This window comes from Mus pahari, chromosome 1 (genome assembly GCF_900095145.1).
Source record: "Mus pahari chromosome 1, PAHARI_EIJ_v1.1, whole genome shotgun sequence".
Lineage (NCBI taxonomy): Eukaryota > Metazoa > Chordata > Mammalia > Rodentia > Muridae > Mus > Mus pahari.
Genome location: NC_034590.1, coordinates 104,291,441 through 104,310,728, shown reverse-complemented (window position 1 = coordinate 104,310,728; position 19,288 = coordinate 104,291,441). Strand labels below are relative to the sequence as shown.

The following is a 19,288-nucleotide window of genomic DNA, read 5'->3' as shown; positions in this document are numbered from 1 at the left end:
CTTTAGCGAAAGCAAGAAAAAAAGTAAGAAATTCAGAGTGAATGACTTACTCCTGAAAGGAAGGAACAAACAGGAGTGAATGAGTGTGTGTGTGTGTGTGTGTGTGTGTGTGTACCGGGAAGGTGTCCTGGTCATGCAGGAAAGAGTTCAGAACAAGCCCTTTTTATTTAAAATTCTGACTAGAACTGAGGGCACCAACAGGCCAGGGAACCCTAGGCATACTGGGGAACCCTAGGCACACTAGGGAAGCTTAGGCACACTGAAGCCCACCCCCAATCTTGCTCATGGGTTCAGTCTCCATTTATTAGTAACATACAAAGGTGTATCTGTCCTGATGCCAGACACACCAGAATGATCAATGGCATTATCTAAGTGTATACTTTACATTTGCAAAAACAGACATGGTATGCTGGTGATGGGAAAGAGTGGGTGAAACATTCATATACCTGCCTGAACCAGATTCAGAGTAGAGAAATAAAATGCCACTGGAATAAAAACAAGATTTAGAAGCTCAAGAAGCACCAGATGCGTCTACCTGTGGTGGACAGAGCAGAGAGCTTCAGGAAGCACAGTTCCTTCATGTATTACTTAATAAATGCAAACACTATAAAAAAAGAAAGGAAACCACCCTGCCAAGCCTTCACCTGACCTGGCCGAGGGAAACATCTTAGCAAGAAAACATTGGAAAACAAAGAACTGATTTCAATTCAGAAGGGTGAATGCTACAATGTAAATATGGCACACACATAAATAAAAGTAACTCAAAGGTAAAAGTCTACAGAGAGAAAGGCTAAAAGTGAAAACCATTGCTTTTTCAACAGGGAACTAGGCAGTTCCGTTTGTAGCATATGTCCACAGTTTAGTCAATGGTGGGTGACGCTGTCCATGGCATGATGTCATGACTCACCACATCCTTCCGGTATAGCACCTCCAGGATGTTGCTAAGCAGCTGGCAGCAAGCCTCCAGCTCCTCCTGCCTCTCCAGGTGGTACTTGAGCTGGTCCGTCATCATGGGGAGCAGAATCTCTCTGCAGTCTGGATAGAATAGGATTGTCAGTCAGTGGGAAACACCATGGAATCCCTCAGATCTGCAAGAAAGCTGTGAGCCCCCTCAAGCGTCTGATTCACCAGGTGTGGAATGGAAAGGAACACCCACATGGATAAACGGATTGATGACTAGGAAGCCATTTCCATTGCTGTCAATAATTCACAGACAGACACCTACACGAATTTGCAGGTCTCTGTGTAAACATAAGTCACTAACATGCTTGTCACATAAAAACATGCATATGTACATCCCCACAGTTGCATCTACTAGCATCTCTTACCTTCAACCCACTGATTTGCAACATTAAAAGGAATACATCCTCCAACAAAAGCTATCCTAACTGCAGATTTCCAGCTTTTTCATAAAGCAGGCATGTAAGATACCCTTCTTAAGTTAAAGAGCTCAGCCCAGGGATGGGACAATGGTGCCCAGCCCTTCCTTCTTAGACAAGCTCTCTGGAGTAGGCTGAGGAGGCAGGATGAGAAAACAGAGACCAGGGGCACAGGAATGTGAACAGAACCTTGGGAGTTGAGGACGGGATCATTGTGATTTGGTCAGGAAGACAAAAAGAATTAAACATGAACAGCAGAACAACATGGGCTCAGGCCTAGGATGAAAGGAAATTCCTAGCTGTTGCTTCCATTTTGGAAATCTAGCTGAATCCTGGCAGCATCCACTTTCCAAAATGGCCTGACTATTTACAGCCCCTTGTTCTGACACCAGTGCAGCCATTTTTGGCTTCTTTAAGATGCAAAGCAGGTGAGCACAGCGGAGCTCTGCAACAGGAAATAGATGTAGTTGGTTTTCAGGATTGTACATTTTAGGATTTACGACATTAATGATACATAAAAGCATGTTTTGCATTAATGTTCCAGGAGAGTTTTTTTATGGAAGGAAAAGGAAATCACACACAACAACAAAAGAGCTCCTCCACATACTGAGAAACACACTCTGAACTCAAAAGCACACGCTGAACTTTCCCAAGAACAACAGTTTAATGAGAGATGGGAGGAAGTCCCTTCCTGGGCAAGGCAGGAAGAATCAGAAATAAATAACACAAGCCCCTCTGCCCTATGGTCTCCCAGTGAGACACATATAGATAGCTCAACCAGGGCAACCCCAAATTTCACTTGGGTCTTCTCCCTAGAGAGAGACTAGGAGGAATTCCACGTTCCAGAAGAGGTATGGTCCGGTGCATGTATACATGATGATTAATCGTCACTGTCAAGTTGACAGGATTTAGAATCACCTCAACAACGATTGTCTTTGAGGGTTTCTCCAGAGAGCTTTAACTGAGGAAGGCAGACTGCCTCTGATTATGGGAGGTGCTATATGGGTTTGGTCCCGGTATGAATAAGAAAGAGAACATTTAAAAAGCAGCTGAGCTAGGATTCCCTGCCTTTTTGCTCTCTGTTCTGTTCAAATGTGATGTGGAGTTGAGTGGCAGCCAGAGCTGTTCCTGCTACAGTGACTCTGGCCCACAGACCAAAAGAAACCCTTAATCCCTTGGGATGACTCTTGACAGATATTTGGTCATGGAGATAAACAAACAAAAACCTAGGTAATCTAACATGAATACTTGGCTTCTCTGTTGACACCACATTCTAATAATCGATCTCTGTGCAGATGTAATGCATAAGACAGGCCAACACTGCTGAACATGACACCAGGAGCTGTCTGGAATTCTGCAGAAAGCCAGGGACATAGCAAGGGTACTGTCTGAGCTGGGAAGGTGGCCCTTTGTGTCTGGGTCTGCAGAGTTGGGAAGACTTCATCCTAATTCCCCACTGTCTCACCTATCCCTGCCAGTGACCCCATGGAAGGGTTTTGCTCATAGGACCATGCCCTTTGAGCTTAAGAGACATACTCCAATATGACATGGTATGCTGCCACTCAAGATGTAAGACCTGGCCAAAGATAGACTATCCAAGATAAACAGTACAAGAAAATGACCCCTGGAACGGGCTATTAACTACAAGGCACTCCAGATGCCTTTCCTATAGAGCTTCAATGTTCACAAGCTACAACCACCTTCATTTAAACTACATCTGCAGCCTTGAGTCATATGTAACACCTAATGCACAGCAACCCTCCAGATCAGTACCTAAGAATGCTCCCTTGCCATTCATGAAAGACCCTACCAGAAAGCGCCAATTGAATACCTCCAGCTGAGCCCTCTTCAACTTCTGCTGGGAACACATGACCTCTATGTGCCCAACTCAACATAGAACAAGCCCTGAGCTATGCCAGTCCATCTAGTTACTATCCATGTGACTGCCACCATTTTGGAGGTCACATGAATTTCCAAGATATCTCAGAAGAAAAGGGCAGAGCTGCTAAGGCAGATGTCCTCAACCTGTAGCTTTTGACACCCTCACAGAGGTCACTTAAGGCCATGAGAAAAAACAAAAACAAAAAAACAGTTCTTTACATTATGATTCATTACAATAACAAAATTATAGTCATGAGGCAGCAATGAAAATAACATTATTGTTGGGTGTTACCACAACATGAGGAGCTGCATTAAAGGTTCACAGTTCTAACCACTGTGCTAAGACATAATGAGTAGAAAGCTTTGTGAACTGGCCAGCACGGATGTGTCTCTGAATGGTTCAATGAGAGCTGGCTGTTAGGCTCTGGAAGCAGATGTTGCGGCCTAAGACCTGGCCTTACAGTTTCAGTTATCTGCTCTGCTGTGAAAGCAGTAGTGGACTACACTGTTCTCGGAGCTAACAGAGTGTGCTGCTTCCATTTGTCAGTATTACCTCAGGGTGGAGGAGGCCATCTGCACACACATCTCGGCCAAGGAGCTACTGCCCACCATATTTGGTTCCCTTGTGGGAGCACCCATCACTAGGTCTTATCAACTTCAGTTGGCTGTTATGCTCTGTGTCTTGGTGAGAAACAACTCCACTGACAGTTTGCCATGTTTCAAACTATTTTAAGCTGGACTTGATGCCTCACATCTGTAATCCCAACACCCAGGAGGCTAAGACAAGAGGACAATTTTGAGTTCAAGTCTGCCAAGGCTACTTAATGAGATCCACACCAGCCTAGGTTACACTAGGGCAAGAAATGAAACAAAAATATTCAAGACCCGAACAACTTCCTTCACTCACCTCTCCGAGAAGATAAAAAATCATTGGCTACGCTTTCTGACAGATGAGCGTCAAGCTGTGCTGGGGAAATGGGAGAGAGAAGACTGTAATTGTGAAGACAGAGGGAGATGGTGTCTCAGGAAGGACTTGACATGAATCACTCTCCGCGGATGCTCTAGGAACGGGGCCCCAGGCCCAGTAACACCAGCATCACAAAATTACCTCTGCATTCAGCTCCACATCTGAATAGAGATGCACAGAGCTGCCAGGCAGATCAGGGGGTTTGTTAGACGGCCCTGAAGGCCAGAGGCCACAGGGTCCAACCCACTGATCTGGGGCAGACTTCCAAGACAATCTTGTATCTTACAGCATTGTCCACCACTGTGCCATCAGAAACCTACTGTGCCTCAACGGAAGAAACCCAATGTCCCGAGTATCTGTTGGGAACATATTCCAGAACCATAGGCAAAAGAGTCGTGATCTACACCTCCAGGTCCACACTGGCAGACCACCAAAGGTACTGACGGCATTAAATACGCCTCTTTGCACTGGGCAGTAAACTCTTAGGAGGACAGTTTCTGGTTCAATAAAAGAAATAATCTCAGCATATAAACCAAGGCCTGATTGTGTGTGTGTGTGTGTGTGTGTGTGTGTGTGTGTGTGTGTGTGTGTGTGCGCGCACACACACACACATATTACTTTCTCTCCCTTAGAGGTGAGTTAGTTACTATGGACTACCATACGTGTTCCTTTTACTTGTGAACCACAACAATTTGCACCTGCTAAGTGGTGTGTAAGGCCTTGCCATCCACAGCGGCCCAGCCCCAACCTTGGCAGACAGCTGAAGGACAAACACCCTCAGCAAGAATGCTTCCATCTCACAGGGATTCTGGTTTTACTGGATGGTTTCCAAGCCCGTCTGGACAATAGGGAACAGCTGAACAAGAGGGCATGTTTGGGTGTTAACTTGCTTTCCTTTGCAAGTGCATGCAGATAGTAGGAAGACTAAAGTGCAGGCAGAACTACTGTCTAGTACTGTAGCCAGCCCTTAATGAATACTGGCTTTTTAAATTATAATTTTTATAATTTGTATTACTGTATGTGCAATTTGTATTATGAAAGGCCAGGCTCTTTGAATGAATATACAGCAGGAAAATGAATGCCTTCCGTTGGCCTCAGACTGGACCCACACAGTAGCTACTCTGCTGCCTGCTCCCAAAGCACAGAATAGCATAAGTATTGTAAAACAAAACAACAACAACAAAAAAAACTACTTTATTATTTTGACAAAAGGTTCAGTGTAGCCCAGGCTGGAATCCAACTCATAATCCTATCTCAGTTACCCAAATATTGGAGCTATAAGTACATACCACACCATATTTATCAAACAAAGAAACCAACCAACCTTTATGTTTAATGGATCTTTCTCTGGCCTGTATTTCAATCTACAGAAGTAAAATGTTCCTGAATGTTAAGGCATAGTAGGGCATGAAATGTACATGCTTCATCATGCCTGGAGATTTTACAACCTGTGGTGGCATGACAGAAGTCTCCCATGCCACACAGTGGGTATTCCAACTGGGCATGGGCAATATCCTGTCACAAAGACAGAATATCATATCCCGAAAAACAGTAAATATCCAGTAAAACAAAAGAAATAGCCCGAATCCATTCCCAGCACAATTAAAAAAATAAGCTTATCATTAGAGGAAAAACACATTTATTTTACATGTTTCAAATCAACCATCGACACATAGCCTCTGGAAAACTGTGGAATGCAGGCCCTCAAGACTGATAGACTCTTTTTTAAGAAATTCATGCCGTGAAATTCTTAAAGAGGCTTTTGATGAGTTCACCCACATGAACTTAGCAGATAGTCAGCAGGAGGAAACACCAGCTCTTACTAAGAACACAAGTGGTCAATACAATGTCTCCTCAAGAAAATGGGGGCTAAGAACTCACAGCTGCACGATCCAGTATGGTGGTGGTCAGTGGACACGAAGTCAAATTGTTGCATTGGATTTAATTTGCTCACTATTTGAGACTCTCATCTGTGTATACCTGTAGTGGCTATTCCTGGTTGTCAACTTGACTATATTTGAAATGAACTACAATCCAGAATTGGAAGACTCACCAATGAACCTAATCTGGAGACTGGGAGATAGAAGTTTCTGATCTGGATCTTGGTATGGAGATCTTGAGACACAGTGGTGATTGAATCCAGAAGATTAAGAGAGGGAGATCTCCAAGTCCAAGATCATCTGGGACACACCTTTAATCTGGGCTACACCTTCTGCTGGGGACCATATAAGGACATTGGAAGAAGGGANTCNGGCTCTNGCTCTTTNGCCTTCTTGCGGTGTGGGACTCAGCNACTGCTAGATCCTTGGACTTCCATTCACAGCTACTACTGAACCATTGTTGGGATTTGGACTGCAGACTATAAGTCATCAATAAATTCCTTTACCATATAGAGACTATCTGCAAGTTTTGTGACTCTAGAGAACCCTGACTAATACAATACCCATATTCCCTCACTCTCCCCCATCAACCACAGTAACTCTCCTTCCTAACTTCATATCATCTGTCCTTTGATGATGCGACTGGCCACCATAGGCTTGTATGTTTGAATGTTTGAATGTATGATCCACAGGTCATGGAACATTTGGGAATAATTAGGAAGTTTGGCCCTTTTTTTTTTTTTTTTGGTTTTTTGAGACAGGGTTTCCCTGTGTAGCCCTGGCTGTCCTGGAACTCACTCTGTAGACCAGGCTGGCATCGAACTCAGAAATCCGCCTCCCTCTGCCTCCCAAGTGCTGGGATTAAAGGCATGTGCCACCACTGCCTGGCTAAGTTTGGCCTTTTTGGAGGAGGTATGTCTCTGGGGAGTGGGCAGTGAGGTTTTAAAAGCCCATATCAAGACAGCATCTCTCTCTCCCTGCCTCCCTCTTTCCCTCCCCCACTCCCTCTCTTCCTACAGATCAGGACTTAAGCTCTCAGCCTCTCCAGACTTGCCTTCATGCTTCCTGCCCTGATAATCATGAACTAGCCCTTTGAAACCGTCAGCAAGGCTCCAATTAAATGCTTTACTTTATAAGACTTGCCTTGGTCATAGTGATTCTTCATAGCAATAGAACAAATGACTAAGAAAATAAGTACAATTAGCACTTCCCATATGTGCATAGGTGTGCAACATCATTGGACCAAACAAAACCTGCCAGTGACCACCCCCTCAAAGAATGTCTCTCTCTAGAAGCTAACAATTTTTAACAGTCCCTCAGTAAGGGGTGGGGCCTGGAGAGCATCTCCCCCATTAATAGGAGAACTGTGACTGACTATTAATATAACAATACCAACCTTCTATATAATGTGGATCCACTAGTACAGTAGTGGCAGCACTGCTATGCAGTAATTAACTGCATTCTGATTAGATTTGAGGATTATTCAGCAGGAAGGAATTTCATGCCTAGCACTGTAATTCTGACCAAAAGTCCTTGGCTGTGTAGGTAACAGGCCCTAGGGCAGACTATTCTATTACTATTTTCCTAAATGGTCATCTTGTCAAACTGCCTTCTAAATGTGTATGTTTACAACCATAGAGCTGGATTTAATTTTAATAAATGAATTGCAAGTTCAGATGTTTAAAAGTGGTGTTTAATCTAGTTACTGCAAACAACTGTTAAGAAAAATAAATCGTATTATACATTGAAGACTAAAGATCCAGGGTCTCAGATAGAGTACGAATTTAGCATTTAAATTGTGCTATAAGTCACAACACAATGAACTTCTCAGACTCGGCATGGATAAAAGAATATAAAGCAAGGCATTAGTGAGTTTTAGATAGAATTCAGACTGCAATGACATTCTGGATAAAACATATGACTGACTTACATTGCTTCAAACTACATTTGCTGAGGACTAGGGAATTTAAAATGATATCCAGGGCTCATCGTCTACATCTGTAGGAAGCACAGGCTAAGGACATAAGAAAGCAGATGAGGAGAAGCCCCTCCAATTCTTCACTTTAATGAATGAAGCTGGCTCAAGGCCACAGCTTTCAGACCACTCACCCTATCACAGGGGGTCCCAGGGCTTCTTTATACCTGTCAGTACCCACTGGAGGCATAGCAGCAAAGAACATAGCTGCCATATTTTATTCTGCCATATTCAGATACTAAGGACAACAACTCAGCCCAGAACCCAGGCCAGGGGAAGGCATTGCTATGGAATCACATTCTGTACAAATCGTCATAAGGGTGACACCAACCGCCGATGATCACAGACTCCTATCATTCAACATCTGCTCATCTGCAGCTGTGAGGGCCAAAGCCAGGATGATTAATGCTCTGGTAATGGGCACAGAGTAAAAAATATTAATCTTTATAAAAGGTATTCAACAGGCATCATCGGCTTATAAATGTCCAAGCAGAATATCCGTCTATAACCCCATTACAGCTCTACATTAAAGTAAGACACAAAAATGAGAATGAATTTGTCCATTTAAAGCATTCATTTTTATGAACACTGAGTAATGTGCTTCTTAATTTTTAGTTCGGTCACATTAAACAAATGATCCATAAAGTGCATTTAATAACCTTGTGTGTGCTGCATAGAACCGAAAGCCAGAATAACACTTTTAATGAGAATTAAACAGTAAGAGCCATATTAATGGGGAATGCTTGCTATTCATCTTTTATAGACAATCATCTTGTTTCCCTACCATTTAGGAACCCTGTGCCTGTGTTTCGATAGGTTCAAGTGATTTTCTCCATCTACAAGAGTCTTTAAGCAGCAGTGGCTCAAAGACTCTATCTGTCCTAGAAGAGGTCGCAGAAGCTATCTACTGATCTGTAGACTGTCCAGATGCAGGTACATGGAACATGGTGACAAATACAGCCAGAAACTGTACTGCTAAGCAAATGCTGAGCTGGCATTAGCCACCACACTCTCAAGTCAGAGAAGGTGGTGATAAAAGGCCCATGCCTGTGCACACCCATGTGGGTATAGATAAGTGTCAAGTACAAAGCCATTTCCCCAAAAGTCATTTTTAAGTAAGAAGTTACAAAGCTCACAGTGCCAGAAGAAGCAGCTACCAGCAAGCCACCCTTTCGGAATGTAGTTTGCAGATCTGCAGGACTGAGCATATACAGATATCTCGTCCAACATTTCCATTCCTGACAGCTGGGCAGCACCTCGTAAAGTATTCTGGTCAGAACAGTGCCACTTGCCTGTGTGCTAAAAGGATCAGAAATGTGGCAATCTGTGATTCAGCCTTGAGGTACCTAATGTCATGGAATTTTAATTGAGAGGATGACAGAGCAAGTAAGAGGCTTTGAAAATTGGAAAGATGAGCAGAGAGGCATGAAGACTGTTAAACAATGGGGAGCAAAACTCAGTGGGTAATGACAATTGCTACCCAGTCTGATGACCAGAATCCCATTCGCAAGGCTCCCGAGGTTGAAAGAGAGAACCCACGCTTACAAGTAGTCCACTGGACCCCCACATACACACTGTGGCATAAATGTGTGTGCACACAGAGAAGGATAAATAAATGTAAAACAATACATTTTAAAACCTGGCCAAATGTATTACTCCTGTGTTTGGGCATGAGACCTTGCATCAAAGCAGAAATGTTTGTGATGATCACCGGGCAGCAGACCCTCTTGACCTTTGAGACTGGAGGAGTACAACAGGATAGTAGAAGTTCTACTGGAGTTGCTGTAGGCATGACGTCTCCTCAGGTGATGGGAAAGAAAAACCAATGGAAAGGCTACAAAATGAGTCCACATAAATATGGGGAAAAAAAAGCCTAGCTGAAATAGAACAGAAGGAAAGATTGTGTGAAAAATATGTTCATATGAACAGACTACTGTCTAAGTGAAGAGAAGCAGGTCAAAGAGGAAGCCTGTTGATTTGACAAGGAAGTATACAATTCTGCTTCCCTGGGGAAAGATTCTCAACATATAAGAGAAGGAAATAGACACAAGATCTGTGATCTGGAGGCAGTGGGTAGGGTGGTTCATGCTGCTGGCTGATCTAGTAGATGGCCAGACACAGCACTTAGTCAGAGTGGTTCTAAACACATGCCACGCCTGGTGGCACTAGCAAATAGAGATGAGTGCCAAGAACATGCAGATGAAGGCAGTTCACTCTGGAGGAAGGTCTGTGCCCTTAGCGATAGATTTACGTAATGGCTGTTGCAGGGTAGAGTCATGACACAAAATCCTGGCAGTCACAGACTTTCCACTGGACCAGGACAACATTTGCTATCATTAAGAGCTGAATTTTCAGGCCTAGAAAGAATCAAGTTTTCCATGTACCTAGTGATAGCATGATTAGGTATGAAACAATTGGGGACAGCCAGATTTTAGACTGCTCTTCCTACATCTAAATACAAAAACAGAAACAGGAGCCTGCCAGCGGTGGGCTCAAAGTAGGGTCAACAGAGGCTAATATGTAGATTAATAACACCATAAAGAGCTGATGGTTCTAGCAATCTGTTCAGAAACTACAACCCCCACTACTGCCACCCCCACAGAAAGAGAAGAGAAATACTATTAAAACCCCGTGGACACATGAGAACACCACTATATGATTTATTTATGCTTAATTTACAGATGTGGTTATTTATCCATTTATTTGTATTTTCTTCCTTCCTTCATATAGTGTTGAGGAAAATTCAGCTTTCAGAGAGAATTACTCATGCAGTGGGCGTTTAAGGATGTGTAGATGATGGATCTGAAACAAGCCCGAACCTTAATCAGCACCATAGTGCTGGACAGCTCCCTGCCTGGGCCTTTGCTTACATACAGAGCTTCTTATTTAACTCTGACACCCTCATCTGTACATTGAGTTAATTAGTCTTTTCCAACTCTACATTTGTATGTTTATGACTCTGAGGTCTCTCAGAGGAATCAAACTTGCTAACCAAAAGTCCTGAGAAGTTGGCAGGTGATCTATAAACTATGGTGGACTTCAAATGGGTATAATTAAGGAACTCCTGTCTTCAATAAGCTATTTCTTAAAAAGTGTGTACTGCTGTAACCAGTGGCCTCTGGACAAACATATGTAATGAAAGACACAGAGAGAGACCTACAGAGCGAGGGGTGGAAAAGGTATTGGGTAACATATGAAGATTGAAAGTTTCCTTGAGGCATGGGGGATGGGGAGAAGCTTGAAAGAGAATGGGATGTTTATATTCCAGCATTATTTAAAAGAGTTAGTCTTCAGGGTTCGCAGCTGGCAACATTCATTAGGAGTCATCAGCACAGCTATCTAATTAAAGTGTTCCAGAATGCCTTATGAGTGGGACATTAAGTGACTGTGGCAAAATTAGCCCCAACCCCGATTTTTCCTCTGTGTACAACATCTATCAAGTTAACAAAACTACTTGAGAATAGTTCAGGGTTTAAGATTTGTTTTTTCACAGTAGAAAAACTCATTAAATACTGTTTTGATTTGTTGATGGATGAAAGCATTAAAACAATATATTTTATTACGTTCTGAATACACAGTTTCTCGTTTGTATGACCTAACACAGCAGAAATAGATGAACAGGGCAGTTTTTAGAGATATACGATTTCTATATAGGGTCTGGCTACTGTGAAGAGCACTCTGACTTCAGTATTTCCTAATCTCAAAGTCCTGTTAAGTATGTGGGCATGGCCCAAGGCCTTCGAAAGACTGCTATAACTAATGCTTCCACCATTAGCAAAGAGTTTTACTCCGTTTGATCACTGGGAGAATTATTCACCTTGAAAAGAAGAATGAAACACATCATTTAAACTCCCTTGCCCTGCATTTTAAAGAGGCTTCCTATTATTCAGAACTGAGGATAGATACATGAGTTTCCACAGGGCAAGTGAGCACTGTTGGACAAGGAGTCTGCCCTTAGTTTGATTTCTGTAGCTGTGATAAAACACTCTGTCAACATGGAACCTGGAAAGAACAGGATTTATTTAGATTACACTTGCAGGTCACAGACCATCACTGAGGGCTCTGGGACAGGAACTCAACGTAGACTTGCTTGCTATTCTACCCGACATTACCTGGAACCAGGGCACCCAGCTAGGATAGGGTCTATCTGCTAAAGGGAAGGAAGGCGTATAAGACCACCCAGGGTTTGAGAGAATGGCTCCCTTCCCTCTCCTGCTCACAGCAAGAGTCCAGCCACCAGGAAACCAATAGCCACAAACCAACCCAAAGCCCTGCCAGGGAATAACAGGTTTACAACCACCAGGGTACTAAAAGACTACCAAGACCAAGACTTGCTACTACACTCTAAGACAAATATGGTCATACTTGACTCATCCAATCTCACACTCCCCTCTAAAACCAAACAAGCACAGATACAAGAAAAAAACATGCATCAAGCTGTAAAATGAAACCTGTCAATCACCTAGATTCCTACCAGGATGGGAAAATGGAAAGGCTATGATTGGGAAAACAAGGAAAACTGCTCCATGTTAATCAGAACAAGCTTCCCCACAGTCGAGGATCCAGAAGAGCAAGTATGAGTAGACAAGGAGAAAGTTCCAAAAGGACCCTCCGTTTTGTCAACCCTCCCTGTAAGCACAGGGAGTAGTCTTGACTAGGTTACACAGTGATGCTAGCCAGGTGGACTCACTTCATCCCAATTCCCATACCATCAACATAAAAACAGTTGGGTGGGCATAAATCCCACACTCAGTGTTCCAACGTATGATTTAATTACACTAGAACTTTTCATTTCTGTAATAGGATTTAAGCTTTAATTTTTCCCAGCTTTTGTCACATATGTGGGCAACAACATAATCCCATGGGAACAAAGCCACAAATGCACAAATTATGAGACGTCGACCTTTCCCTCTCTTTGTATCTTGCTTTGAAAATCTGCTCGCGCCACACCACAGATGATATTCAAGAGTCGTCACTCTGCGCAGCACATAATCTGTTTAGCCAGCTTTCAAGTAGGCAAGTCACATCAGAGACCAGGCTCGGAAGCCATTACCGCCCATTCATTGGCTCTCATGCACAGCATGTTAATGAACCCAAGGCCCTTCACCTCAGCTTAGGAGCAAAAACAGAATATCCAAGGCAGATGATGGGGGATAGGTGGGGCAGGCCAACACAAGAACTAAACCTAGAATACATCCTCAGTCTGGAACAATGTCATTCACTGAGTAATTGCTACCTATGCAGACACTGCATAGTCTGAAATTAGCTTCAGAGTCTGACTGTGAGTCCACTATTATTGATGCTGGGTAGTGGGGATATAAGTATATATTCCAGCCTTCATTCTATGCTTTAATATTCTGGTAATTTCCTCCCTTTTTTCCACATGAAAGTATACTGAACCCAGAGGCAGGTCCATCCTCCCACATGTGGCTTGACACCATGAAATCCGTAAGCCAGAACAGAATACAACAGAGAAGAAGGCTGGCCTCCAATGAGCCAGTTCATATAGCACAACCTCCTGTGACAACCTATCACTTGTTGTAACCCATAAAGTCCCCACTGGGTATATCATCCCTTTCCTTGTCTGCAAATGGGAGAAGTGGTGAGAGAAAGCGGAAACAGCCTGGACTTCACTAGCCTGAGCTCCCAGGAACTTGTGTGTGAGAGTCTACAGCTCACTATGGTAAAGAAAGGGTGCTGTAGCTATCTATGTACTGTCAAGTTAACACTCACAGGCATGCTGACCATAGGACCAGGCCATACTTTAATGGCTGGAAACACAGCCCCTCCAGTTACATATATATATTTCTTTTCCCCAAACACCCCAGACAGGAGAGTGCTCGTACATCTTCCACATGATAGCTTAGCTTCAGCTGGCACCGAGTACAACTCCTGACTGGCAACAGGTATTATCACAATCCCTTGAGAGTATAAATCTGTAAGTACGGCAACCATTCTGAGAAACCTGGAACACATCTTTAAGACTGCTTGAAGCTGTTTTCCCAGAGAACAACCTTAATTAGTGCCCAAAGTGAGTCATTTTCTTGTTCTCAGCTTGGTTCAGAACTGGAGGTGGTTCTGGATGAAGCCCAGCCTTTGCCCTAAGGCTCCCACAGTGACCTCGAGGATTCTATTACTGTTGCACCAGGAGCATGCCTCAAAGGTGCAGCACATTCCATAGAGCAGGTGGCAAAGCCAACTTCTACAACGTAAGAATCAGGACCCAAGATGGAGAAGAAATCATGAAAACTGTAGCTGCCATATCTCATCCGAAAGTGGCTTGACTTTAAATATTTATACAAATGTGGCACGGACTACTTTACAAAAGTAATGGCATCTTTGTGAGAATAGACCAGCCAGAAGATTTCAGCTGTTCATCTTTTCCCCGACAAGGAGAGAAGACAGCAGTTGGCTGCTTGGGAGGACAGAGCCTGCAAATGAGAAAAATGGTCTCCCAACACAGAAAGATTCTTACCACTAAAACCCATAAACGGGGGAATTTTCATCTTGGTCAAAGCATTCTAAAAGGTTTGAGGGCAGCCACTCAGTGGTCAGAACACATTTAGGAAGCTGATTATGACATAGGCAGCAGATGCTGATTGGCTGCAAGATGAAAAGCTCCAGACTGAGTTTGTCCTGGGCTAAAAGATCATTGTGGGTTTAAATACTTCACATATGTCACTTATTAGGCTGGGTACAACTTGCTATAGAGATCGAAATTCAAGGCAGGTCTTGGAGAGGTGACTCATTCAGTAAATGCTTGCCTTGCCAGCATGAGGACCCAGCACCCACATAAAAAGCTGGGCATGGCCACATGTGCCTACCAATCCCAGAGCTGGGAAGACAAAGACAGGAAGGTACCTGGGGGCCAATGACAAAATGTAACAAAAGAACCAAGTTTCATGTTTGGTGAGAAACTGTCTCAAAAGTAAGGTAGAGAGTGATGGAGAAAGGCATCTGATGCTTACCTTTGCACTCATAGACACAGATGCATGTGCACACACACACACACACACACACACAGGACTTTCACTCATATACACAGATGCATGTGCACACACACACACACACAGGACTTTCACTCATATACACAGATGCATGTGCGCACACACACACACACACACACACAGGACTTTCACTCATATACACAGATGCATGTGCACACACACACANCACACACACACACACACACACGCACAGGACTTTCACTCATATATTTAGATGCATGTGTACACACACACACACACATACACACCTTTTCACTTATACATACAAATGTATGTGTACACACACAAACACACACACTAGCCTTTGCACTCATATATACAGATGCATGTGTGTACACACACACACACACACACACACACACACACACACACACACATGCACAGTCAAAAGCATGCCACTATATTTAAAACAATGGATCATTTTAAAGGTTAGTATTAACTCATTTTGAACTCAAATCATCGATACATTGCTTGGATCAAGGAAGACCTAAGACAGTGTATGAAAATGAGACTCGGGAAAACAGAAGTGGAAATAAACAGTGCAGCTAAATGGGAAGAGGTAGTCAGTCATCTGTCAGCCAGGTTGAGAGGAGCACCAGGCAGCAGCAGCAGGATCCCTTCAAGATTCCCAATAGCTGAAGAAAGAGAGCACGTTCTAAGGGGAAGAAGGGGAAAGAGGATTTCCCTCGAAACAAATCCCTAGGAGAAATTCTGCTTTAAATATTTGTAACTAAAGATTGAACGTTTCAGGTACTTACTCAACAGGAAGCACAAGTTCAGGAAAAAAAAAAAAAAAAAAAAACCTCCTAAGATATGTAACTAAGGAGTTCCTCACACCAACACTCGGTGGAGGTGGAGACATTTCACTGGTACCTTACAGTTGATGCTCATTGCCTGCATGGAAACCAGAAGCTGTGGGAAGCAGGGTGGAGGGATTCACATCAATGAAAACCCAGAACTAGCAGATGAGGCCAGAAGGGTGTGAGGGGTGGGTTCTTACACATGGCTGCTTGGTGGCTAGGGCTGAGGAAAGAGCCTAGTCAGCAGAAGAGCTTGCTAGACAAGCTGTGGACCTGAGTCAAATACTCCAAAATCCACAGTAAAAATCTCCATACAGTGGCATGGTTTTTAATCCTAGCACTGGGAAGGTTGGGGAAGGGAGATGCCTAGGGCCTGCCAACCAGCCAATGTAGACGAGTCAGCAAATTCTAGGCCAGCAAGAGAACCTGACTTAGATGACAAAGGAGACAGTGCCATGAGAAAGAGCACCTGAGATTGACCTCCACACACATGCATACACATGAATATAAAGAAAAACATAAATGCCTACCTACCTACACACACACACACACACACACACACACACACCCCACAAATACATGATAGTCTTATGGTAACTATCAGAAGACTCTGGCAGAGGCTGTTGCAAATATACATCCATGAGCAAATCTACAGCAAGGTAATTCACACTTGCCAATAATCCAGGTAATGGCTTTGGGCAGAATTTAATTGAAACCCACTATAATGACCCCAGAATTTCTGGGGATGGTTTGGAATGGGTCATTGTGGCCTCTGTACTGTGGTCTGGCAGGATTTCTCCTTAACTTTTTAGTACAATTCAGCTCAGGGTAACACCTTAGAGCCTTTTTATGGTGAAATCCCTTTAGGTTCTAAAAAAAAAAACAATACTTTTCGGAGACATGTTATGCTACATAGCCCAAGCTGGTGTATAGTATACAACAATCCTCCTGCATCGGTAGTCTAAGTAGTTATACATTTTTTTCTTCTCTGCATATCTAAATTCCTGTGAGTACCCCTAAGAGTATTATTCTTAAACTGTAATATTAGAGTTAATATACAAAGGAATTTAAATGTGTGTGTCTTTCTTCTGCCACTTTTCAATATGGTTCTTTTATATACTTGTGTTTGTTGATTTTGTCAACTTTATATAATTTTGTGGTTGTTAGTTTTCAATATCTCTCACATAGCTTACCATGGACTAAAATTCACTATGTAGCAAAGAATGACCTTGAACTTATGACCCTACTTCCTCCACCGGCCATGTGCAAACAAATCACAGCAGTATAATTTATGACACCTGGCAAAATAATTTTATTACTCAATGTTACACAGAACTTTCTAAATTTCAGTTAGGCTCTTGAGCTCTGAGACTGTAAACATGAGCAGTAAGAAACACAGAAAAGATCCGTCATATTCCAAGTTACTCTAGGAACAGTCTAGACAGAAAATGTTGTTCCAAAGTGGCCAACAACAATGTCAAAGTTCGATAATGTAACAGGTAACCTTAACTAGTTCCATAATATCTTTATTAATATAACACAGACTTAACTTCAGAAACAAGTGTGTTTGTATTCTGTATTACTGTGTCTCACCAAACTGTTAATGAAATTAAAACTGAAGTTGCCTTCTAGTCTATTAGCAAACGTGCTTGATCAGATTTCATGGGTTGGGGTATGTTGTCCTATCTTGGATGTTTATGGAACCTGCAATCCCAGCTTATGAAGGGTGATGACTACAGGCTGTGAGTTCTAGGCAAGTCTCTCTCAGAAATCAAAATGTACAGCAGTAGGTGTGATCAAAGAATAAATACACAAAAGAGATTATAACCTTGACTATGACTTCCTGTGTACAGAGAACAGAAAGGTCAGGTTGACTTTTTCCTTTGGGGGAAAAAAGTTGTGAGAAAGCATATGAGATTTTTCAGTTTTCTTAAGAAAACCATGAAAAATTGCTCAAAAATAATAAATTAAGAAAAATAGAGGAAATATTTCTAAGTGCAAATTAAAGTGTATTTGTCTTCATATGTTCTATCGGAGAGACTACGTATATGGGTGTAATGGTTGATTCCCATTGTCAACCTTGTAGGTTGCAATCACCTGGGAAGAGAGTCTGGGTGTGGGGCTATCTTGACCCCTTTGGGGAGGGGTCCAACAACTGATTCACAGGGGTTACATATCAGTTCTCCTGTGTATCATATATTTACATTATAATTCATAATGGTGGCAAAATCACAGCTATGAATTATCAACAAAAATAATTTCTTGGTTGGCGGGTGGGGGTGTCACCATGACATGAGGAACTGCGTTAAGGGGTTGCAACATTAGGAAGGTTGAGAAGCACTATGCTATCTAAATTGAATTAGCCTAAGGATGGGCCTCTGAGATGCTGTCTTGATTACATTAATTGATGTGGGAGGATCCATTTTAATTGTGGGTAGGATCTAGGCTGTAGGAGGAAAGACAATGAGCTGTGCCCTCTCAGCTTGTGGTAATTCCTCTTTTCTTCTGACTATGGATGCACGGTGGCCCCCTGCTCAAACTCCAGGTTGCCCAACTTCTCAGTCATGACTGACTAAAACCTGGACCTGAGCTAAATTCTTTTTCTCCATTTGCTGCTTTTGTCTAAGGATTTTATCACAGCAACCAGAAAAGAAATGAAGAAAATGGGTTCACTAGCAGATAGGAAAATCAATTCAAGGTGGCTTCCTGTCTAACTTCTTGCTACAAAGAAAAGCTATGAAGAGTAGAAAATTCTAGTTCACACACTATAACTATATATATAAAAGGACACAAACATAAGAATTTTTTAAAATATAAATTTTTAATTGAGAAAGGGACTAATTTTATATAAATCTGAACATTTTAAGGAATAACATAATATGCAAATTTAAGAAAGGAAACAGCTTTTGAGATAGAAAAAAATGAAGAAAGTTACAACAAATACAAAGATATGTTTTGGTTTAAGATATTTAAAAAGAAGATTCCTTTGGATTTGAAAAAATTTTAATGAAAATTTAAACCTTCTGCTACAAACTTAAAATGGCTGTGTTGCTCTAGATAGGAGGGTAGAGAATAATGACAAGGAAGAAATAGAAATATAATCAAATTACATTTAGGATTATTATAGAATGTCTACAGAAGGCTGGGTGTGGTATGTATACCTTTACTCAAAGCACTCAGGTGGCAGAGACAAGTAGAACTTTGTGAGTTCCAGGCTAGCCTGATCTACATAAGGAACTCTGGGATAGCCAGAGGTACATAGAAAGTCCCTGCCTCAAAAAAAAAAAAAAAAAAAATGTATCTAGGATATTCTAAGTCTCTGGGCTAACCAGCACCCCAGCGCTCGGGTCTCTAGCTGCATATGTAGCAGAAGATGGCATACTCAGCCATCACTGGGAA

The 19,288-nt window shown here is 42.4% G+C and overlaps 1 protein-coding gene across 2 annotated transcripts in view; it reads right to left on the bottom strand.

Moving 5' to 3' along the window:
• Positions 1 to 19,288, bottom strand: part of Dock1 (dedicator of cytokinesis 1) — a 503,515-nt gene that overhangs the window by 295,883 nt on the left and 188,344 nt on the right. For both annotated transcript variants that reach the window (XM_021220215.2, XM_021220207.2), the window contains exon 26: positions 908 to 1,035. In XM_021220215.2, the coding sequence (XP_021075874.1) occupies positions 908 to 1,035 (128 nt within the window). The remainder of the gene's footprint in view (positions 1 to 907; positions 1,036 to 19,288) is intronic.